The sequence below is a fragment of the Chinchilla lanigera genome, unplaced genomic scaffold, assembly GCF_000276665.1.
Source record: "Chinchilla lanigera isolate Chin_1 unplaced genomic scaffold, ChiLan1.0 scaffold00002, whole genome shotgun sequence".
NCBI lineage: Eukaryota > Metazoa > Chordata > Mammalia > Rodentia > Chinchillidae > Chinchilla > Chinchilla lanigera.
Window position 1 is genome coordinate 50,909,157 of NW_004955403.1, and position 25,020 is coordinate 50,934,176.

General features: G+C 35.9%; 1 protein-coding gene across 1 annotated transcript in view; it reads left to right on the forward strand.

Annotated features, from left to right (window-relative positions):
* Fzd3 (frizzled class receptor 3) overlaps positions 1-25,020 on the forward strand; it is a gene marked incomplete at its 5' end in the record, with an annotated part of 59,420 nt that overhangs the window by 9,499 nt on the left and 24,901 nt on the right. The window contains 2 exon segments of the mRNA XM_005373776.2: positions 3,171-3,367; positions 8,915-9,932. Coding sequence (XP_005373833.1) covers positions 3,171-3,367; positions 8,915-9,932 — 1,215 coding nt within the window.

Below are 25,020 nucleotides of genomic sequence, written 5' to 3' on the forward strand. Positions count from 1 at the left end.
CATTTGAGTTCATGTTTCGTGAATTTAGTTGTAATATTCCTAAACCCAACGGGGTACAGTTTCTGTGGTTACCAGACCCTTTGTAGAGTGACAAAGATTGGAATTCTAATTCTCATGAGTCAAATTTTGGCCTTTGACTCTGTCCCCTTTTCACACCCCTTGCCAAGCTTGGGCTGTTGCTATGCTTGAAGGCTTGTCAGCTAGCAGGTTCCTATGGTAACAGAGATAGAAAATTGAAAGAAGAAAGAATGGGAGCACAAAGGGCTGGTTGATTTGAATTTGAACAAAGACTCCTAAGGTTCCATGTGGTGCACCTTTGTTGTAGAAACTAGAAATTTAATTTTAGAAAGTTACTTTGCAGTTTGTAAACTTCCTATACCCTGGTGCTGATTGAATAGACAGGAGTACTACTGTTTAGGGAAATAATAAGAATCTTTTAAAATTCAGTCAGCTAAAATTTCTTTTTTTCTACTTCATAGCACATTAGTAGTATTCCTGTTGTTATATATTTGTTCTCAACTTTTAAGGATCCAGGCTACCTTATTTAAAATCAAGGTTAAAATTAAGGCAGTTTGCTTACTTGCAAAGTATTAACACTTTGTTTTTGTGTAATAGCTTTATTAAGTGTAGTATGTGTACATTAATAAAGTGTTCACTCCCCCGTGTGTTGACAGACCCTGTGCCACCATCACCGTGGTGAAAGTAGAGGGTATTTCCACCCCCTGAAGCCTGCGTAGGCCCCTTTGTAGTCCTATTTCTCCTTTACTCCCCGCCCCACACAACCCTGATCTGCATTCTATTTTGGAATAGCTTTCATTTTCTAGAGTTTTATATAGTATAGATGGAGTCATACAGTACCTATTTTGTGTGTGTCTGGTTTCTTTAACCGGCTTTTATTTTTTAACCAGCATTGTGATTTTGCTACTTTCTGTGTTTTGTTTTTCAAAAACATCAGTCCACTGACTTTCTTGTTTAACAGTTGAAAATGGGGGATTTAGTGGTGTTCCTCATGCCTACCAAATAGACTGTTACATAGCTACTAACTTGCAGCTATTCATTCCTTAATCCACTTTTAAATTATCATTTATTGTGTTCTCTGTATTAACTACATCTTTTTATTTAAGTGTTAAGACCATTTTCCAGAAATGGAGCAGCTAAGCAGAACAAATTGTTAAGTGTAAGGTCTCTAGATAAGAATGCCAAGGTTTAATTGACTCCTGGGTCCATCTTCAGCTGTGTCATATTGCACAAGTTACTTAGCTTTCTTTTTTTAAGTTTTTTTTTTTTTTTTTTGTGTGTGTGTGTGTGTGTGGTACTGGGGCTCGAACTCATGACCTTGCACTTGCCAGGTAGGTGCTGCATTGCTGAGCTTTATCTCCAGCCCCTGTTACTTAGCTTTCTATGTCTTACTTTCCTCACATGTATTATAGAATCAGATTAATTATAATAGTACTTTATGGGATTGTAAGATTGAAATGAGAAAATACTTTAAGGCACTTTAAGCAGTGCCTGTCCAGAAGTATCAGAAAAATGCTAGCTGAGATAGAGCCCAACAAGGAACTTAGAGTTAGAAAGCTGCAGAAACAAAAATTTTAGCTTTTGGTTTAAAACAAGCAGCACAAAGTAGACATTCAAATTGAGTTTGTAATTTATGATGGGGCTCACAGATGGAGGTTTGGTTTTATAGTAGCATAATGATAACTGTTGATAGTCATAGTGTATTATCAGTTATCACATCTACTCTACAGTTAACTTCCCTGACATCAATGTCTTTAACTGACTCTTGATTTTCTGATAGCATATGTATTGGAGGCCTTTGGGAAATATTACACTCAGTATAGAAATAAATTGATTTCTACTCAGTAGCAGGGGGTGGTGGTAAGAATATCTATAACCAGTTCAGAATCAGTGGTGACCCAAGCCATTATATAAACAAGTGGGAGAAAAAACTAAGTAATCAAAAACCCAGGTACACATTTGTTGGGCTATGTGATCTGTAATCCTGTGGTTGTAGTGGTTATTTTAGTAATGTTTGGCTTTCTTTTTGTTTCCTAATACCAGGTTATATTGTTTACCTATATTACAACATGTTTTCACTTTAAGTTTAAAGAATTGCTTAAAACGTTTTTAAAAATGTAAAAAGAATAAGTAATTTTTAGTCAAAGATGACTGTTCCCCAACTTCAACTCCTCAGATAACTTAAGTATAACTACTTATCTCTTTCCTTTCCTTTCCTTCTTTTACTGCTTGCTTTCTTTCTTCTTGGTACATGTTAGTTGAAGAAAATATGAAAGTTGAAATACATAAAAGAAAAATGTATAAAAGAAAATCTCTTACAATCCTACCACCATATAGTAATCATACACTTTGGAGCTTTGGTGCATATCGTTTGTAAGGCTTTTTTCAGCACCATATATGAAATGAATGTTTCTGTTGTCTTCCTTCTCCTCTTGCTTTTCCTCCTCTTCATTCTCAATCCTGTTTCTTTATTAACATCACCCATAGTGTTTCAAATATACATATAGATTCTGGGCTGTATCTTGGACATAACCAGATTGGAATCTTCAGGGGTAAGCTAAGAGGATTTTATTTAAAAAAAAAAACGAAAACTACTTTAGCCTCTGTCATTGTGACAAAGTCTCTGAGAATAATAACTTCAAAGAGGAAAGATTTATTTTATGTCATGGTTTGAGAAGTTTTAGTCTAGGGTCAGCTGGCTCCATTTTTTTTAGGCATGTGGCAGGGCAGAAACATGGTAGAAGGGTATGGTAGGTGAAAGCTGCTCACTTCCTGGCAGCCAACAAGCAGAGTGAGAGACAGAGAACATGCACTTACAGGCTTCTTCCTTCTGCATTTATTCCATCTGGACTCCAGGGTACGGGTGCCATCTGCATTTAGGGCAGGTCTCCCACTCAGTGTGTTGACCCACCTGCAGGTTTTCTCTGGAAACAGCTTCACAGACACACGGAGAAGTGTGCTTTACTAATTTCCTAGCTGTTTCTAAATCCAGTCAAGTGACAGTCAAGATTAATTATCTCATTCTCCTTTAGAAAATTTAGAAAATTAATACCCTTCAGTTTTTTTAAGATGGAAAAATCTAAGCTGAAATATTACAAAAGCTCTAGTTTATATGCAACTCTTTATCTGATTATTCAATTTTGTTTTCCTAGCCCTTCCACCCTATGGTGAATCTGGATTGTTCTCGGGATTTCCGGCCATTTCTTTGTGCACTCTATGCTCCTATTTGTATGGAATATGGACGTGTCACACTTCCCTGTCGTAGGCTGTGTCAGCGGGCCTATAGTGAGTGTTCAAAGCTGATGGAGATGTTTGGTGTTCCTTGGCCCGAAGATATGGAATGCAGTAGGTATGGAAATCATACATTTTTGTGGGTCATTTCTAATGTTACAGTATGTTTGAAAACACTTGTCTTTTTATCTATTTTTAAAAGATATATATACAAATATATCAAAAATAAACTTTCTAAAGAATTAAGAATTATGTAGTTAAGACATTCAATTAATTTTTCTCTCTATAAAACACTTTTTCTGGTTATAAAAGTTATATCATTCGTGGAAAATTAGCAAATATACAGAGAAGAAATAATCATTACCTTACCACTGTAGTGGCTTAAGTCCCTTTGATTTAGATATGTTAATCACTGGCATTGTCTGTCAGGTTTTTTTTATCATGTATTAAGGCACCAGATTCAGAGAATGTCAAATGCTTTTCACCTCACATCTAACATATAGACTGTAAGCATTTCCTAAGGTTTGAGGATTTATTAGACTTTCTTATAGTTTTATATGAGTGAATAGTATTAGTCATAATTATACGCTAGCTTAAAGAATAATAAGTTATCTCTGTGCCTATAATTATCTAGTTTTGTTCAATTTTAACATTTTGTAATGTTTGCTTCAGATTTTGTTTTCAGAAATAAAATACTGCAGGTACAGTTGCAGATTCTTTGTACCCAGCTTGATCTCATTCCCTTCTTTAACCCCCCCCAGGGATCAGGTAATCATTATGATGATTTTGTTGTAATCATTTTTGTGTTTGCTTTTATATGCTTATTATATCTATGAAGTATGATCAAAATATACAGTGAATGTTTAACTTTTAAAAATTAACAGTCAAAGACACATTGCCATTTATCTTTCTCAAAATATTCCCTCTTGCTTCAAACATACTTATTTCATCATTTTTGCCACTGTTTGAACAGTTCTGGAAGTCTTTTTTTGTGTGTTAACACGGCATGATCAAAATTACGATGAGCAAATCTGCCAAGTGCTGTCCAATGGAAAGGCAGGCTCCTGAAAACATTATGATGTGTTCTCATCCACCTCATTCACCAGACCTGGCACTGTGCAACTTCTGGCTCTTTCCCAAAGTTGAAATGACCATGAAAAATAAATATTTTGAATCCATTCTGGACGTTGAGGTAGCCACGACAGTGCAACTAAAGATATGAAAGAACTTCCAGAACTGCTTCAGAAGGTTGCAGGAATGATAAGTATGTTGGAAGCAAAGGACATTAAAGGCAGCGTATCTTTTAATGTAGTGAAATTTTTAAAAATTTAAACAGTCGCCATAGTTCTTGACCACACCTTGTATACCAATCTACAAACAACATAAGATTTTTTGTTTTTATTTTTGTTTTACATGTGTCTGTATCTCTAGGTCTGGCTGATTCCTTTTAATTGCTAATTAAAACTTAATATCATTTAAGTAATTATAGTAACATCATCATTTAGCTGTCTCCCACTGGTCATTTAGGTTACTCCCAGGTTTTTGTTACAAACAACATTCATTTTTTAAAAGCAATTTTGCTTGTGATCTGGCAGTAGCTAATAGAGGAATGCTGTGTCCTCATGGTGCCAAAGGGCAGGAGAGCAAGGGGGTGAATTCTGTCTCAGAAGTTCTGTTACAAGGGCATTAATCCATGAGGGCTCTGCCTTCCTGACCTGGTGACTTCCTCGAGGACCCCGCCTCTTAACATTGCCACAGTGGAGATTAAGTTTTAATATAAACATGAGTGGGAGCATTGAGACTATAGCAGTTGTAAGAACATCTTCAATCTCATTTCTTTATTTAATTTAAATTTTGTGGCTTATCACTTAAAATAACTTGTTAGTTATTTCAGTGCGTTAGTATTTCCACTGTACTTCTTCAGACCTCTGACAGACTGATCTAGCCAATGTCTTACAAGTTAATTATGCTGTATATTTAATGATTCTCAAACCGTAGCAATTCTGTTACTTTGTAACTGCTTATCTTGGTCAAGAAAATTTGTGTTCATTATCGCAGTCCGTGTCAAATCTCTGTCACTTTCCTTAGACCTTCTCACACCTTTATTCCCTTCAACCTTAGCCTGTCTCCTTTACTGAAAATCATTTAGAGCATAGTCTGTGACCTGTTATCTCTCAGACCAGTCCTTCTTAATTTTCTTCTTGGAACTTCTTCCTCTTTCTGTCCCTTATCATTCTTCTCAGAGTTCAGTTCCTATTTTCTTTGTTCTTTCCACAGCTTTCCCTGGAGTCTCATCTCATGGATTCTAACTCTTGTTTATATACTAGTGAATCCTAAACCTAAATCTGTAGCCATATTTTCTCCCTGCTAAGCTCTAAAGGTACATATCCATCAACCTTTGGAAAATCTTAGCCTGTATTTGTTTCAGATACCTCAGCTTCTATATGTCCAAAACTGATTTTTTCTTTTGCTCTTTTTTTTAATTCCTTGGAAGTCATATTTTGGTTTTTTTTCTCCATTAACCTCAACCCTCATATCCAATCAGTTATAAATTCTGTTGCTTTTACCTAACTACTTTCCTATCTATCTCATTCATACTACCTTACGTAGTTTTCCATTTTTTTAACATATTTTAAATATGTATGTATTTCATCTGATCTCTGCCACTATTTTTACTCAGCTCAAATCTGACTTCACACTCCTTCTAGATGACCTTTTTGCTTACCTGGATAAAGATTATATGAATATATTCATTTAGTATTTATTAGTTCAACAAATGCCAGTCGAATGTCTTTGGTGTGACAGTTGCTTTTCTAGATGTTGAAGATAAGCAGTGAATAAAAGGAAGTCCCTGTTCCAGTAGAGCTAAAATTCTAGGGAGAGTGGTAAGTGGAGAAAGGTAATGAGTAAGTAGTTAATGTCAGATAGTTATGAATTCTAACAAGAAAGAATAGAGTTAGGAGATACAGTAGAAGGGAGCAGAGGGATTATTTTTCTATAGAGTCATGCAGAAGGGCTTTTTAATAATAAGATCTTGACCAGGGACCTAAATGGAAAGAGAGAATAAATGATAACAGATACCTGGGGGGGGGGCGGGGGCGGAGAACATCCAGGCAGAGGAAACAGAGTAGCAAGTGCAGAGGCTCTGACTTTGAAAGTACAGTCTGCTTGTCAAATTCATAGAAAAGCAGAAGACCAAAGAGGCTGGAGCTTAAGTGAGTGAGGGAGAATGGGAAGAAATACGAGCTGGTACTGGGGCAGGAGGTCTGTAAAGCTCTGCAGGGAAAATTGAATTTGCCTCTGAATGAGGTAGGAAGAAGGGAGAGTTTTGAGAAGAGACATGATCATCAATTCAGGAATGGCTTGTCTAAAGGCCCACTGTGAGGCTAGGGGTGCAGCTCAGTGGTACAACTCTTGCCTAGCATATATGAGGTCCTGGGTTCAATCCCCAGCACAACAACAACAAAACAAAGCAGAAAGCCTGTTTTCACTCTAGCTGTTATGTGGGAATGGAGATGAATTGAAGTCCTCCTGCTTCTATTCCCAGAAGTTCAGGGAAGAGATAATGATGGCTTGGACAAGGCAAAGTGGTGGGAAAAATGTGTCCAGATTCTGAATTATATTGCTGTTAGTCATCGTGATAAAATACACTGATAAAAAGGAGAAAGAAACGTGCATATCTCTCCAACCTCATCTCCTATCACCGCTCATGCACATTTCATAGTCCAGTAATGCAAAATGCACTGTGAGTTTGATTGCATTTGCTTCTTAGAATGCTGATTGGCATATGCAGTACTAATCCTGGGAAATACTGATTCAAAGCCTGTAATGAGAAACTCACTCTGTGAAATCTTTCACAACAGCTTTCCCTGATACAATTAATTATTTTCTTTATCATTTTTTATCTTACATAGATTATGATTGACTTATGCCTCACACTGTTGTACTTTGTGTTACGTTTATAAATTTCCCTCTCCTTCTATATTTTGTGTTACATTTGTAAGTTACGGTCTCTTGTTTTTCTTTGTTTTTTTTTTTTATCTTTTTATTGTTAGCCCTGGGATACTACACTGTGAACTTCTGTAGTTTGGCCTGATAATTCCAAGGCCTGTGAAGAAAGTGGTTTGTATTAAAAAAAGATGTATGTATTTGGCAAACTTAACATCTGTGAGAGTTTCTGGGAAGCTATTTGATGCATATAAAACTATAAACAACTAGTTAGCGGGAATCTAAAGTCTTAGAAAGTGAAATTGGCAAGAAAATTGAAGGTATTTGTGAGAATGGGCCCTTAATCGTATATCTGCAACAAAACTCTTGTGGTTTTTTTTTTTTTTTTTTTTTATCTTGAGGTTATTACACTTTCTGAAGTCTGTGGATCACTTACCTTTGAAAGTTTGTTAACACACATTTTAAAAATTTTTAAATTTTTTTAATGTAATACAAGTAGATACTAATAAAGAAAATATAAAAACACTCTTCTTTGAAAAAGTGAAACCAAACTTAATAACAAAATAGAGAATAACAATGGTTAATATACTGTGTGTCATGATCTCAAAAGAATAGCCAAAATGTTACTCAGCATACAAGTCATTGATAAAAAGATTTTCTCTTACAAAGAACAAACAAATAAAAGAAACTGAAATGAAACAAATTGGCATGTACCTTAAAATATTTTTGAAAACACAGAATAGATAATTTAGGTAGTTTTTTTAACTTCTCCCTGCTTCCCATTTATGTACTATTTTTATATGCTTACTCTCCCTCTTCCCCCGTATATATTTTAAAATTATATATAATATATATTTATATTATATGTGTTCTAATAAGGGAAAGATAAACTTGAGTCATTCATAGGCATGTAGATACAATTTGAGAACATAATGTTAAGTGAAATAAATCAGATACACAAGTCTAAAATACAGATTTTATTTTACAACCAAAAACATTCTGAAGTATGATCTGTGGTGTTGGGGACTAGCAATTTGGATTTTAGAAATATCTTCAAGTTTTTCTTATGTACCTCAAAGTTTGAAAATAGAGTACTGTGGGCTGGAGAGGAACCAAGGATGGCAAAAAAGAACTCAGTGACGTTAGAGACCTTACAAGCTCTTTAATTAGTCAATAGGCTAAGCAGAGAGTGAATGTAAAATGAGAAGATCTGAAAGCTGAGCCACTTGTAAAGATAGTTAATGCTAATATAACTCACAGTACCTTGAACATTCAGGGAAGATTTTTTAACTCTTATGCATAAACTTCTAGCTGCTGTTCCGTGGGAGCTATATAATTACACCCATATATTTTTATATTTCAAAATCATACTCTAAAACTGTGTCCTAAATAAACACTATCTATCTATCTATCTATCTATCTATCTGTCTATCTGTATTGTTCACAACTGATGACTGTGTTTAACTTTTTAATAAAGAGTGCTGATTTTGAAGGCAAAAAACCCCTAAGTTTAAAACGAGGACATGTTTTGGCCAGCTATTTAAAACTTGATTGTATGGCCCACAAACAAGGTATCACCACTTATTTCTGCATGCACAATTGCCCTCCAACAATTTAGGAATATAAAAGATCATGAGTGCTAACTTTCACAATCCAAATTATTAGGTGGCAGTAGATTTCCTTGTAAGTAAAAATGATTCATTTTGTGTTTTTTTAGGTTTCCAGATTGTGATGAGCCATATCCTCGACTTGTGGATCTGAATTTAGTTGGAGATCCAACTGAAGGAGCCCCAGTGGCAGTGCAGAGGGACTATGGTTTTTGGTGTCCCCGAGAGTTAAAAATTGATCCTGATCTTGGCTATTCTTTTTTGCACGTGCGTGATTGTTCACCTCCTTGTCCCAATATGTACTTTAGGAGAGAAGAACTATCATTTGCTCGCTATTTCATAGGATTGATTTCAATCATTTGCCTCTCTGCCACACTGTTTACTTTTTTAACTTTTTTGATTGATGTCACAAGGTTCCGTTATCCTGAAAGGCCTATTATATTTTATGCAGTCTGCTATATGATGGTATCGTTAATTTTCTTCATTGGGTTTTTGCTTGAGGACCGAGTAGCCTGCAATGCCTCCATCCCTGCACAGTATAAGGCTTCCACCGTGACACAAGGATCTCATAACAAAGCCTGCACCATGCTTTTTATGGTACTCTATTTTTTCACGATGGCTGGCAGTGTATGGTGGGTAATTCTTACCATCACATGGTTTTTAGCAGCTGTGCCAAAGTGGGGTAGTGAAGCTATTGAGAAGAAAGCACTGCTATTTCATGCCAGTGCATGGGGCATTCCCGGAACTCTGACTATCATCCTTTTAGCGATGAATAAAATTGAAGGTGACAATATTAGTGGCGTGTGTTTTGTTGGCCTCTACGATGTTGATGCATTGAGATATTTTGTTCTTGCCCCTCTCTGCCTATATGTGGTAGTCGGGGTTTCTCTCCTCTTAGCCGGCATTATATCCCTAAACCGAGTTCGAATTGAGATTCCATTAGAAAAGGAAAACCAAGATAAATTAGTGAAGTTTATGATCCGGATTGGTGTTTTCAGCATTCTGTATCTCGTACCACTCTTGGTTGTAATTGGATGCTACTTTTATGAGCAAGCTTACCGTGGCATCTGGGAAACAACATGGATACAAGAACGCTGCAGAGAATATCACATTCCATGTCCATATCAGGTAAGGAAAACGTTGTTATAAATTTCACAATGTGTGATAGTGGAAAAAAGGTGTATTACTAACTATTCTTTTAAAAACTCTCCATAACCCTTCAACTTGCACGTTAAAATTTAAGGCAAAGACAGCAAATATAGTAAGTCTGTAATACACATATTTCTGAAGCCTTCTTCATTTTAAAAGACAATTTACATGTCTAAGCTTTGCTTTTAAGCAGTCTGTTTTCAGTATCACAAAACAGAACAGTTCTTTATTGATTCTTTAGAAGTCCAGGTTTTTAGGGGAGAAATACTGTTCCAATACTGGTGAAAAAAGGAACTGTCTTTTGTAGAAATTTTACTGATACTCAAATAGACATTAATTTTGAATAGTTTGCAAAGATAATATAATGCAGTTATGCAAACTCTTAGTTTTTCTTATTTGCATAAGAGTTTTTTTATGACATACGCTGGATTTTAAAGAGTTCAGAGCCTCTGGTATTCATAGAATCATAGAATCTTAGTTCTAGAAAAGAACTTTTCAGATCATTTATTTGAATTCCCTTTCTACTTTAAAGTTCTTAAACGTTCATCTCTTTTGAAGCTTAAAAATGTTAAGTGGCTTGCTTATGCTTAGTAAATTACCAGCTGGGACTTAGTCTTAGGAGAGGAATGTAGCGAAGGAAAATAGTTCAGAGGAATTGATACTGAGTGTCTCTCTCCTACAAATCCTTCCCTAGAACCTATACTCTAGTGGTTACCCTCTTCCTCCTTTTAAAACAAGTTTTCATCAGAGAATATTTTAGCTAGATTCTCCTGTTCATCATGCTCCAGGTTTCTTATTGGAAGTGCACTATCTTTCCATCTCCCCCAACCCTTATGTTTTTCTAATACTGCTTAAATACTTTAATAAAGTACTTACATATTATAGATAATTTTTATTCACTTGTCCTTTTCCCCTACTAGGTTGTAAACTCTTTGCAAACGAGAAGTTCTTTTTCATTTTTGAATGCATGTTCTGTAGGTTAGTAAAATGTAGCAATGAGAATGTGGTTTTATAGATAGAGAAGAGATAATCTTACAGAAATGGTGACCTTACTACTTGGGGACATGGAATATGGAGTTAAAACATGGTCGCTGCTCATATTCAGTGATAGAGAATGCCAATTTTCTGTTTGCTTTGTGGTATAAACGGACTGTACAAATGATAATTTTATTGTAATGTTTTAAAAGATAAGCCCATTCAAAATTAAGAGACCAGGAAAAAATGAATAATTGAAATTCTATTAAATTTCTTACCACAGTTGCTTACTAAAAACTCTTAATGAATTTTCAAACCTGAAGGTAAGTAATCAAATTTTGTCTTAACTAAGAGAAAGATTATGGAATTATGTCAAATCTTTTCCCATATATGTTATCTAGAAATACAGGAAGGGGTATTAAAGAAATAATATTTGACTATGAAATAATTTTTAAGATTATCAAACCATAAACATGTAAGTAATAAATTAGATCAATGCAGTGTTGCTCCTTTCAAGACATTCTTACAGTTCCTTTAGCATCTTTAGAAACCAGTTTAAACTATATAAATGTATGTATGTATGTTTTTCCTGATAACCATAGATTAAAAGTGTTTCCATGAAATATTTCAACATATATATAAAAGAGAGGAGGAATATAATAATGTAGATATTAAACTCCAAAGCAAAGATCCTAACTTCATATCTTACTTTTATCATCTACTAGCTTTATAACCTTGGATCAACTTCCCCTTTCTGTTCATCTATAAAATGAAAATAGTAATAGAGCCCGCCTCTTGGGTTATTTTTAGGAGATATATATAGATACAGATATAGATAGATAGATAGATATTTATGAACAATTAGAAGTGTGCCCAATGTACAGTAAGTACTCAAACGTTAGCTCTGTTCTTACTCCTTTTATTATTATTGCTGTTATTTATGCATATATAATATCAAAATTTAAAAGAAATCATCTAGTAGCTTTAGCAAATGGAGTATTTGCTTCAAGCTTTTAAAAGAAATAATAAACAGCACAGGTGGCGGTGCTGGCACAGCCTTGTAATCCCAGCTCCTCCGGAGGCTGAGGTAGGAAGATTACAAATTCAAGGCAAGCCTGAGCAAATTAGCAAGACCTTGTTTCAAAATTTCACGGAAGGGCTGGATGTAGCTTTTAGTGGCTGAGTGCCTGCCTAGCATGCATGAAGTCCTGGGTTTGATTGCCAGCACTGCCTAAAAGAGGAAAAAATAACTATAGATTTAGTCTATATACCAATATGTATGTAGCTATAAAAAAATTTTTTTTGAGACGAGATCTCACCAGGTTGCCCAGGGTGACCTCAGATTTGCAATCTGCCTGCCTCAGCCTCCCTAGTAATTGGGATTATAGGCAGGCATGCACTATTATGCCCAGCCTAAAAACTGTTTGTTGTACATAGCATATAAATGGCATCATACTGTATGTGTGTTTCTTCAACTTGATTTTTTAACTTAAAATTTTATTTTTGAGGTGTATTGATGTTAATACTGCAGCTCTAGTTCATTTCTAAAATGTTTCCTTTTAAGGAAGTTTATGTTATATTTCAAATATATAGAAGTATAGAAAATAAGTACTCATGTACTCACAACCTAAATATCCTAAAGTCTTCACATTATGTCAAATACATCTATAGCTGTCTGTATCTGGTATAAAAGCTGATGCTTCCTTCTCAGAGGTGACCCTGATCATAAATATGGTATTTATCATTCTCCCAAATATTTTATACTGTTAGTGAGTATATGTCCATAAAACTTGCAGTGTTGGAAATTCTAAAAATGTGTACAAATAGGGTCATTCTATATCTTACTTTTTCACTCAGTTTTGCTTTTGAGACAACACATTTTGATCTCTATACTGCTAATTTGTTCATGTTAGCTGGAGTAGTATGCTATTGTGTAAAAGTGCTGCATTTTATTCAGTCTTTTTTTATCAATGGATAGTTTCTAATTTTTCTGCTATGTTGCAGTAAGTATTCTGGTAATATTTGTTTTTCTTGTGTACAAGTTTCCATGAGCTGTTCACCAGAAGTGGAATTATTGCAATGTAAGATGTAAGCATCTTCAACCAAAGTGGTAATTCAGTTCATATTCACAACAGAGTATGAGTTTCCCTTCTCCCCTATCTTGGTATTCCCAGACTTTTAAGTTTTTGCCAACCTTTGAAATGGTATCTCATGCTTTAGTAATATACATTTCCCTTCTCACTAATAAGATTATGTTTTCATGCGTTTACTGGCACTTCAGGTTACTCTTTTGTGACTTGCTTATGTGTCAGCTTTGTCCATGCCTCTGTTATTTGCTCTTTGCTGCTGTTGTTAACATATTCTTGGTATTTTTCAGTTATTTGTATTGCAGATATTATCTCTTGATCTCTTGCTTAGACTTTGTGCTTGCTTTTATGTTTTAAGAACTCTTTCATGCCTCTAAAATCATGAAAGTTGTCTGCCATATTTTTTCTAGCAGTTTTTATAATTTGCTTTTTGATTCACATTTGTAATCCTTTGAAGCTTTTGTCTCTGTTATAAAAAAACATAATCTTATTTTACTGTATAAGTAAGCAATGTTCTTTCTGAACTGTTATTTGTCAGTCATAATACAACCTCTATCAGGTGCCAAGCTTGATTTTTAAGGTCTTTGTTTCATTGGTTCTGTGTGTCAGTTGCACATTTCTTTTACCATGTTTGTCTTAAAAACTGTTTTAGTTACTCTTGGCACCTTGTTATTCTAAATGAATTTTAGAACCAATTTCATATGAAAAATACTATCAGAACTTTGATTGAAATTGTTTTCAATTTGTAAATGAATTTGGGGGAAATTGCCATCTTTGCATTACTGAGTTTTAGTATTTTTTGTTTATGTTTTTATTCCTTCCTTTGCTCCTAGATATCGTATAGTTTTTGTTATAATTGTGAGTGGGATGCTAACTCTATTGTATTTTAAATTGGTTATTGCTGGTGTACAAGAATGTCACGAGGGGAAAGGGCGGGAGATTTAGCTCAGCGGCAAAAGCACCTGCCTGGCAAGCGCAAGGTCGTGAGTTCGGTTCCCGGTACCGGAGAAAAACCAAAAAAAAAAAAAAGAATGTCACCGGTGGATTTAGTATATTAATCTTTGAACATCCCTGCTGAAGTCTTTTATTAGTTGTAATTATGTATGGATTCTCTTGGATACTCTGTAGAAATCTTACTGTCTGCAAATAAGGAGATTCCTCTCTTGCTGGCTTTATAATTCTTACATTTTATATAAGAGCTGTCCGCTTTTTCAGAAGATTGGGACATCTTCCTGTAAAGGCTTGTCCTAATATCTTCAAAGTAAAGACACAAAAGAAATTGTGGAAGTTGACTAGGTTTTAAAATTTTATTTGTTTCTCTAATAATATTTTTTTCCTTGGGAACTTTTTATTGATGTTGGAGAATCTGGCCTTTTTTTCTGCATAGAAAGGTTTTCCTAAACTTCATGGAAGGGGCATTTTTCACTGTCCTACCTCATGGTTTTTAACACTTGGATACATGTGACTTCTTACTTTCTAAAGCATTTGAAGCAGAAAGAAGTCAAGTGGTTTATAGTCAGTTAGCTGAGGTGAGAGCAAACTATAGTTCTCACTCATACTGTAGCTCACTAAAAACTATAGGGCCAGCCATTTATTAGTTTTTATTGTGTATAATCTTAATATGTTTGCATATGTGTATGTAAATATGTATCATAAAATTTAACATTTTAACCATTTCTAATGTACAGTTCTGAGTCATTACATTTACATTGTGAAATTACTGTTTTTCATCTTCCCAAACTATGATTGTGTGCACTAAGCAGGAGCTCCATTCCTCCTCCTCAGCAGCCCGTGGCAGCCAGCATTCTACTTGTCTTTAGAAATTTGATTACTCTTTACCTCACATACATGAAATTATACAGTATTTATTCTACTTTATGATTTTTAAAATAGTTGCTACTAGGATGTTTATTAGTTTTTATACAGAATTTTTTTTAATTTTAAAAATAAAAGGAGGAAAACATTAACGACAGACAACCTTTTACAAAATAGCAAAAGAGCAGTACAGACAATACAGAGTTACAAACAAAATGGTAGGAAATTAACAAGGAATCCTAGAGTTGTGAAGTTAAGCACCTTTATATTAAATTCTTATTTTGAATAGCCACAAATAATTGAACAAGATTGGCTATCATTCAGCATGCCTAAAGAGCACAGAAGAAGTGCTGATGAGAATTACTAATGAGAAGTGCTTAAGTATATTGAGCAATAATAGAATAGCCTCCTTATATGACTTAGAGGAAATAATATTTGAGTATATTTGATTAAAAATGGTGAGGTTGCTTTATAATCATTTCATATTACTGAAGATTTTGAATATCTGAAAAATCAGTTTGTAAAGTTTATCATATAATTTCAAAATATCAATTCGATTTAATGCAAGTTACATGTATATAAGTTTATAATTTGTAGAAAAATAGGCTGGTTATAAAGTATTTTTAAATCTTCAAAATGAATATTCTTGCTAAAGACAGTTTCACTTCCAAGATTTTATGACCACTGTTATTGGCTAGAACACTAATTTTTAATGTGTATTAAATAATATTTCAAGATAATATTTAGTGCTCAAATTCAGAATTAATTAAATATACCCTGATTATATGCAGAGTTGAACCTGGCTTGTTCAAAAGTGTGTTTAATTTTACAGTTTAAATGAAGTGAAATTTATTTCTACAATTTTTTAATATTATTTTTGGGGGAGTTAGGGTGGACAGCCGGTAGCATGGAAGCAACTTTAGAACAGCACTTGGAGGACACAGTGAAGAATCCGCCTATTGTTGGATCCTGTGTACAGATTCACAAGGACTTGATCTGGGTTATCGCAGGACTTTTATCAGATGAGCTTGCTGGGGTGATAACTATTCTAGCACAGCAAGCAGCTAAACTGACCTCTGACCCTACTGATGTCCCGGTGGTGTGTCTAGAATCAGATAATAGGAACATTATGATCCAGAAACATGATAGCATCACAATGGTAGTGTGCAAAATGGCCTCCTGATGTCTCCTGTCAGTTCTACAGCATCCCTTCATTGAGAACCAGACCTACCTGTTAATTGTCTTGTAAAATTATTACAGTTCCAGTGGTTAGGCTGTTTATCTGATGGGCATTTTTGTATTTATTTTAGAGGAAGTTACTTTTTAACCAACCTGTCAGGATATTAGTAGGAAAGAATCATATTTTGAGGCAGCAGGTCCAGGTTACTTTGTATATAGAATTTTACATTCAGTAGATCTGTATAGAGGAAAAGAATTAGTTTGAGGGGTTTATTTCATTTGTTACTTGTTTCTTGTTTTTTTTTTTTTTTTGGTTTTTTTTTTTTTTCCCGCTACTAGATACTAAACTCAGGACCTTCACATCGACTACATCCATAGCCCTTTTTAAAACTTTATTTTGAGACAGGGTCATGCTGAGTTGCGCAGGTTGGGCTCAAACTGTCCTCCTGCCTCAGCCTCTCAGGGCACTGGTATTACAGGTCAGTACCACCACACCTAGCTCCTATGTATTTTTAAATAACATTAGTAATTTTCCAGCTATTTGGGGGATTTTTTTTTTCCCCTCTAATAGTAATTCTTTGTTTACTTAATGCTTTTGGAGAGACTCAAAGCATTTTATGGAAGAGTTACTGTATAACTGGTATCTAGATGTCCCCCCAAAACCTCATGCAGTAATAGGGGGTGGGCTTTTCAGAGGTGGCTGAATCTAGAGTGTATGATGCTGGGATTAAGGGTGTGTGATTAGTAAATCACTCCACTGATTGGTTTGGCGTATCGCTGGCTAGGATTAAGGGTTGAGTGCTACACTTGCCCTAGGGCAGGTAGCCTGCATACAACATAAGAGACATAAAGAGGCTTGTTTTCCCCCTTGCTTGTTGCTTTTGCTGTTTTCTGCCTGCGATGAACTGTTCTTCTCTGCAAAGCCACCTTGCCTTGGAGCCAGCCAATGAGGAACTGAAACCTCTACAAATTAAGGCAGATAAACTTTTCCTTCTTTAACTTTGGGTATTGGGTATTTTGTCTCAGGGAGAAAAGTAACTAAAATAACTACAATTCTTAGTAGTTGTTGATATTTTTAGAATAGCTTTGAATATAATTTAACACTAGTATAAAAATTTGACTTTTGGAGTAGGAGTATAGCTCAGTGGTAGACAATTTGCTTGGCACGTGCAAGGCACTAGATTTGATCACCAGCACTGCAAGAAGAAAGAGAAACTGGGCTCATGCCCTACAGGTTGGGTTAATATCCTGGCTTTATCATGAAAATTGCAGGAAGTAATATGTTAAATACAATAACAACTCCCTTATGAATAGCTATGGAGATTACATAAAATAAATTTAAACCTCTTACTAGAGTGCTTTGCACAAAGTACAATTTCAATATTAACTTTTGAAATTAAGCTATATAATTCTTCAGATTTGAAAAAGTATCATCCCTATATTCTGTAGTAGAATCTTTTATTAAATTTAGACATTGATTTTCAAAGTTTAATTTTTTTCAGGCTGAGCATGGTGGCACATGCCTGTAATCCCTGTACTCGGGAGGCTGTTGCAAGTTTGAGACCAGCCTGGGCTACAAAGTGAGCTCAAGCCTAGCCTGAACTGCACAGCAAGACCATGTCTCAAAAAAAAAAATCATCCAATCCTTTCCAGCCATCTAATCCAATGCATTTTATCCCAAGGAATTTTGAAACTAGAACTTTTGTTTCAGTAATCAAAATATGTTACCATAGTACTAGCAGCTTAGCTGAGTCTATCAAATTCACATCAGAGCCATTTGTAGATTTCTAAAAATTATTTTTATAGAAAAACATCATTTTATTCTTCCAGCCACACAAGGCAATCCATCTGTTGTTTATCTAATTTTAATTTAGAAAAATACAAAAATAGCAGAATAACATTCTAATTTGTTATGATTTTAGCTTTATTTTTCTGATGAGTATGTCCCTTTACCAGGCAGTTCCAAAAAGAACCAACATTATTTATGAAAGGACCATCAGGAAAAGGGGTATGTTTTATGCTTCCATCATTAAAGGCAGTGACTAATTCTTCCATATAAATACAATATGTAACTAACCTTTTGTTTTTCTTTTTGGCTACTAATTTTTACCCCAACACTATAAAGATTGAGCCCTGGGCCTTCACACCAAGTTACAGCCCCAGCCCTTTTTATATTTCAGACAGGGTCTTGCTAAATCACTGTCAGTTTTCCCGTCATGGTACACACAGTGCCTGACTAACTTCAAGAGGAGAGATTTAATTTGATCATGGTTTCAGTCAGTCCATGGTTGGCCACCTCTGGTGCAGAAACATCAGGACAGAAGGGTGTAGGGGAGAAAGATACTTGTTCCTGGTGGCTGGAAAGCACAGCCAGTGAACAGCAGCAGACTGGAAGGGCCCAGGACCAGATACAGACCTCCAGGTCACACCTGCCTGACCCACCCAGACACACCTACCAACGCACTTCAGTGAACCCCTGGCAGCTCCCAAGCTACTCAAATTGACAGTCCACTTTAACTGTTACAATCGCTAAGGTGCCCCTGCTGGGCTCGAAATTGAAATCCTTCTGCCTCAGTATCTCAGTGATTATAGGCATGTACCACCACACCAAATTTGGCTCTTAAATCTTTAAAATGGTAAATACCCTGTTCATAACTTCCTAAAACCAAATTATTTCTGTTATAGAGGAAAAGAATGAAAGGTCCCTGAAATAATATTCTAAATCTCTTGTTTTATAGAAAACTAAATAGCTGGTGTGGTGGCGCACACCTCTAATCCCAGCACTTGGGAGACTAGGGCAGGAGGATTGCCGAAAATTGAAGGACAGCCTGGGCTACATAGTGAATTCAAACCCAGCCTGAACTACATAGCGAATTCAAGGCCAGCCTGAACTACATAGTGAATTCAAACCCAGCCTGAACTACATAGCGAGACCCTGTCTCAAAAATCCAAGAAAAAAAAAAAAAAAGGAATTTTATAGGCATTTATAGAAACTATTAACACTATCTTACAAGGTTGAAAAATACTGTTGAATTGCACTTTTGGAGAAATACATTGATGCATACAAGTGACTATTCTGGCCTCTGTTAAACAGAATTACCTAAACTGTGTGTTCAGTTGTCTTAACTGCAACATACCTAGTGTACAAAAAGCTTTATATTTTTAGGAAAAAAATAACTGTACTTGCCATGATCTGAAGCAGGGCACAGTAAATATTCTGTAGAGTCAGATAGTAAATATTTTAGGCTTTGCGGGCCATATGGGTTTTGTTGCAGTTGCTCAATTCTGCTTCTGTACTGCAAAAGTAGGCATAAACAATAAATAAAAAAATGGAAATGTTCCAGTAAACAGAGCTATATTTACAGACCAAGCATTGAGAAGATTGGGACTAGGCTGTTATTTATAAGTCTCTGATCCACATCAAGCATTGTTGTACTTTTTGTGTGTGTGTGTGGCACCGGGAATCGAACTCACAACCTCATGCTTGCCAGGCAGGCACTGTGTTGCTGAACTGTATTCCCGGCCCTCAAGCATTATTATTTTTTTTGTTTGTTTGTTTTTGTTTTTGTTTTTGTTTTTTCTCCGGTACCAGGAACTGAACTCACGACCTTGCGCTTGCCAGGCAGGCGCTTTGCCGCTGAGCTAAATCCCCAGCCCCCTCAAGCATTATTGTACATCACCTTTGATAATTCCTTTCCTAACAGTGGTTGGTGACGTGTAGGATTGTTTTTGTCTCATATAAATTGTCACTGTTGCATTCTCATTACTGCTTTGGAGGGTCATTTTATTCTACTATATTTTATGATATTAAGGATATTCAATAAAATCTATTATTATTATATCACTATAGTAATGAAAGTAACCTCTAGTATACCACTTTAAAGGACATGTCTCTAAAATATAAATTCATCATACCAATTTAAGGAAATAATTTCAATAGCATGGTATCTTAGTCAGTTAGATTTTACTTAAGTTTGCAAATTGCAAAACAGTCTGATACACATTTTATCCAGTCATATAGTAAGTGATAGAGCTGGGATATGAACTGGTTCCAAAGCCTGCAGGTGTAAAATCATTTTACATCTCTTTGACACAGAAATACTAATAGGCTTATTCAGAGGAACATGTTCTGGTCGTGACTGTAGCTCTGACTAGTTTTTTATCTTTAGGCTAGGTTATAATTTCCTCAGCTCTAAAATTTTAGAGGATTAGATTGAATAATCTCTCAAACTCTTCTCAATTCTAGTTTTAAATGAGTCTAGAAACTGCTTTCCTGTAAGTCACAACTTATTTTTCCCTTTATAAAACTTTTTCATTAATACAAAACCATCCATTATCTGTTATTCTGGCATATTGATGGTTGTTAAGGACTCAAAGATGAATAAAGTACAGCCTTTGCCTTGAAGAAATTCATAACCTAGGAGGAAAATAAATATGGGAATTAGTGATTCTGTGACTAAAGCACAATTATTTTTAATTTTTTTTGTTTGTTTGTTTGTTTTTCTCCGGTACCGGGAACCGAACTCACGACCTTGCGCTTGCCAGGCAGGCACTTTTGCCGCTGAGCTAAATCCCCAGCCCCTATTTTTAATTTTTTATTGTCTTTTCTTCAAAAAATATGGAGAAACAATGAAAGCAATTTAAAAGGATATAGCATTGATTTTACCCTATATCTAAAAATAGAGTTGTTTAGTAAGTACTATACAAAAATTAATTTAGAACAGTTTACTTTTCTAGCACTTCTAATGAAAATTTTTAGGCAAGTTAAAATACGTCTTTCTACATGTTGGAGAGGAAAAATTCAGGATTACAGTTTAGAAGTAATCAGCCAGGTGTGGTGGCACACACCTGTAATCCCAGTCCTCTGGGAGACTACGGTATGAGGATCATGAGTTCAAGCACAGCATAGACAACTTAGCAAGACCCTGCTTCAAAATTTAACAAAAAAGCAGGGGCGGGCAGCTTGAGATGTAGCTTAATGTGAAGACCCTTGGTTCAATCCCCAGTACCACCCATTCGCCCTGCCAAAAAAATTAACCAGGTAGCTACTTCAGTTTTTCAGACAAAATGTTTCATTATCTACCCTAAAATAAAATACAGCATTTTAATCCTAAAGGAAATTATGGAAAAAATAAAAATAATGTCCTAGAAATACCACCCAATACAGCATTTTGCATGCAATACACATTCTTTTTGTGTATATTACAATCACATTTTGCATGCCTTATGGAAGGAGAATGATGGCTGCAGATCTGGAGCTCCGGTGCTTAACTGATTGCTTATGTGTTATTTGGAAGGATGGTGTGTCTGTCCATCTAGAAGTTTGTCTTACATCCATTTTTGGTCCTGCTTTGAAGCTTACACTTGCAGTGTAATTGGGTGGAGAAAGTGGATGAAAATCTGAAAATACTAAGCTTTTTCCCTAAGGTCTAAAGCAGAGCCTCATAAGCTATCCTCTGCATGCCTCCTTTCTCCCAGCCCCTACTACAAATTCTAGTAGTGCTAGCAGAAGGGACACAATAAGGGGAAGAGCAACATTGCAGATTTTTTCCCAGTTCTTTACATTTCTTTTCCTTCTCCCATAAAATGTACACCTGTTTGTGCAGTGGCTTATTTGTCTTCTTGAGAACTCAAATTTGCCCTTTACTCGTGTCAAAACACCTGATTGCTGGAAATAGAACCAAGAGGCAAGACTCAGATCAGAGTGCTGTAAACAAATACCAGTTATACTCAAAATAACTGACTTTCTGGATTAGCCACCTTGCTGATTTAGAATATACTTCTCAAGCCCTCTATAGAATAAACCAACAACAAATGCAAGCAGATGCTTGGTCTAGATGGCAAATTTTTGGAAAACTATCCATACTTCTCTTCCCACCAGTAAAATTTATGTATTAATAGTTGATTATATTTTAAGAGCAGTTTATGACAGTACAGTATGTCAGCAAAATACAGAATTGAATATTAAATAGACTAATAAAGTATACATTGGAAATGAAAGCAGTGTTTTCATGAAAACTTAAGTTGATTGTTTTGGACATATTTGATAAAGGCAAATTGTTTGGAGAAAAAGATTGTTGGTGAAGTTGATATGAGCAAGATAAATTGTCAAAACCGCTAAACTGGATTGATGACATACACCTGTAATCCCAGCTACTTGGGAGGCTGAGGCAGGATGATTGCAAATTCAAGGCCAGCCTGGCCAATTTAGTGAAATCTCCCATATTTCAAAATGCAATTTAAAATCACTGGGGCTGTAGCTCACGGTTAGATCACAAGGCCCAGAATTCAGTTCTCGTCTTGGGGGTATGACTGGGTTCAGGGAATTGTAAAAAATCTAGGATTTTGCATTTAGATTGCTTTAGATATATTTGAATTCTCTTAACTCTAATCAAATTTGAAATCATGGATCATGGATAAGTGTGAGAAAAAACTGGAATACTCTCTGGCAGAGGCTACTCTTAGGGTATTGAATGTCCATCAGAGACTTGTGGTAAATAAAGGCTTGGTTGCCCGCCCGTGGCACTGTTGAGAGGTGGTAGAAGCTTTAATAGAAGGAAGTTAGGTCATTAGAGGTGTGCCATTGGAAGGTATATTGAGACCCTGATGTGTCTCTGTCTCTCCCTGTCTTTGTCTGTGTCTGTCTGTCCCCCTCCCTCCTCTCCCTATCTACTCCTCACCCTCTCTATGCCCCCTCCCCACTCCCTCTTTCCCTCCTTCCTTCTTTTTCCTCTGACTCTCCCTGTCTCTCCATCCTCCCGCACACTTTGCCAACCGACATGAGATGAGCAGTCTCCTTCACCAAACATTCCCACCACAGGCCCAAAGGAACAGGGCCAAACAACAATGGACTGAAACCTCTGAAACACTGGGCCAAAATAAACCAACCTGCTCCCTGCCTTCCTTTCTTTTTCCCTTCCCTTTCTCTGTCTCTTTCTCTTTCCCTCTTTCTCTTTCCCTTTCCCTTTCTGTTTTTTATAGTGCTGAGGATGAACCCAGGGTCTTGGCACTAAGCTACATTCCTAGCCCCTTATTTTTGAGACAGAGTCATGCTAAGTTGCTGGGCTTAAAAGGGGAATCCTTCAGCCTCATGCTGCCAGAGTTATGGGATTATAGGAGTGTACCACTATACTTGGCCCTTTCTTCCTTTTAAGTTTATTATCTCTGATATTTTGTCACAGTAATGGAAAACTGACTAACAAATGTACATCTTTACATAAATGCAATTAAATAAAAGACTTAGCTTTGTATCAGTTAACAAGTTAAAATATATTGTGATTTTTCTGGGTACCTTTTTTTTAACCATCAGTTTAATCATCCCAACTATGAAATCTTTCACTTTATTTCCTTATATGATTCATATATAGTCTGTCAGTGACTTTGTAGACTGTACTGTTAAGGTAATTGACCTAACTAATATTTTGTAAATTTGCTGATGAGCTAACAGGTTTGCCCCAAAGTAGAAAGTTGGAAACAGGTAACATACTCATCCATCTCCTTAACAGTATGACTTCTCACAATGTCTTTAAAAGCACCAGCAGTTAAGGTCTGAGTCAGTTACAGACTCTGGGAAGACACACAGTTCCAGACATTGTAGGTCTTACATGATGTAGGGGAGTGCTCCAAAGATCCCTCACTTCAAAAATCATTATGGGGGCTGGGGATTTAGCTCAGTGGCAAAAGCGCCTGCCTGGCAAGCGCAAGGTCGTGAGTTCGGTTCCCGGTACCGGAGAAAAACCAAAAAACAAACAAACAAACAAAAATCATTATGATCTGGAACCAGCACCCTAAGGAGCTGGGACTACTGTATGGCTGGAGCACAATAAAAATAAATCTTCTTTTTGGTGAAATAGCAGTCTCTAAACAAAGACGGAATATCTTTAAAAGATCAATAGAATGACCACTGGCTCCTAAATGAGTCAGAAGACAGAATAGTATCTTTAAAATATTGAAACAAATTCACTTTTCATTTAAAATTTTGAAGCTTATAAAAGAATTGTAGCAGGCATGGAGCTGCACTGCCACATTTTCCTGCAAAGGAAAATCTGCTCAGGTGCACGTGCTGTAGTCGGCAGACATCTGGGCTCCAGGAATCTGCCCTATCTTTAGCCCTGTGCTTCCCTGGCAGTGTGCATCCAGCAGTGTTCAGCAGACTAGAAAGGCCTGGGCATTTTAGCCCAATACAGGACTTTGGGAAGGTTATTGTTTGCTCAGGGCTCTCCACCAGTGTGGTAGTCTGATCCTCTGTGATAGTGCAGTTTCTTCTCTGCCTAGTCTTGCTTCCCCCTCCTTCCTTTCAGAGGCGACTCCCTAATAAACATCTTGCACCCAACATTTCTCTGCATCTCTTGGGAAACCCAGTCTTAAGAACAAAGATAAAAATAAAACATGTCTGTGTAAACAAAAACGGAGTTCACCGCTAAGAGACTTGTTCTAAAGGAACTTCCAAAGGTTATATTTCAAGAAGAATCAGATATAGGAGATACAACAAGGAATAGTGAAGGAATAAAGCTAATATGTACATACAGCTAATCAAATATGGTTTCTATAAAATACTAATAACAGTGTCTAGTTTGTCGGCTTAAAAATGCATCCAAAGTCCAGTAAAATAAAAGAGAAGAGTATACATATAGACCAGAATCAGCTTGCTGCTCACATCAATGAGTTACAGCAGAATTCAGTGAATTGGTGGTGATCTAGAACTAACAGATTGTCTTTTTCCCTCTTTTTCTTGTTTTGGCTTTCTCTTAGTTCTCTTGTTCTATAGATTTTTGTATTTTTTTTTCTGATTATGTTTTTTAACTTAATGTTTTAAGTAGGTGTGATACCTAAGCACAACTCAATAACATTAGAAAATGTGGATCATGGAAAGTGTTAACCCCTTTCCACATTCCTTGGATTCTCAACTTCCGTATCACGGGGAACCATGTTTATTAGTTTCTCAGGTGACTTTCCATACTTTGTTCCATAAAATAGTTTTAACAATGAAACAGTATACTTAAAAGAGTCCA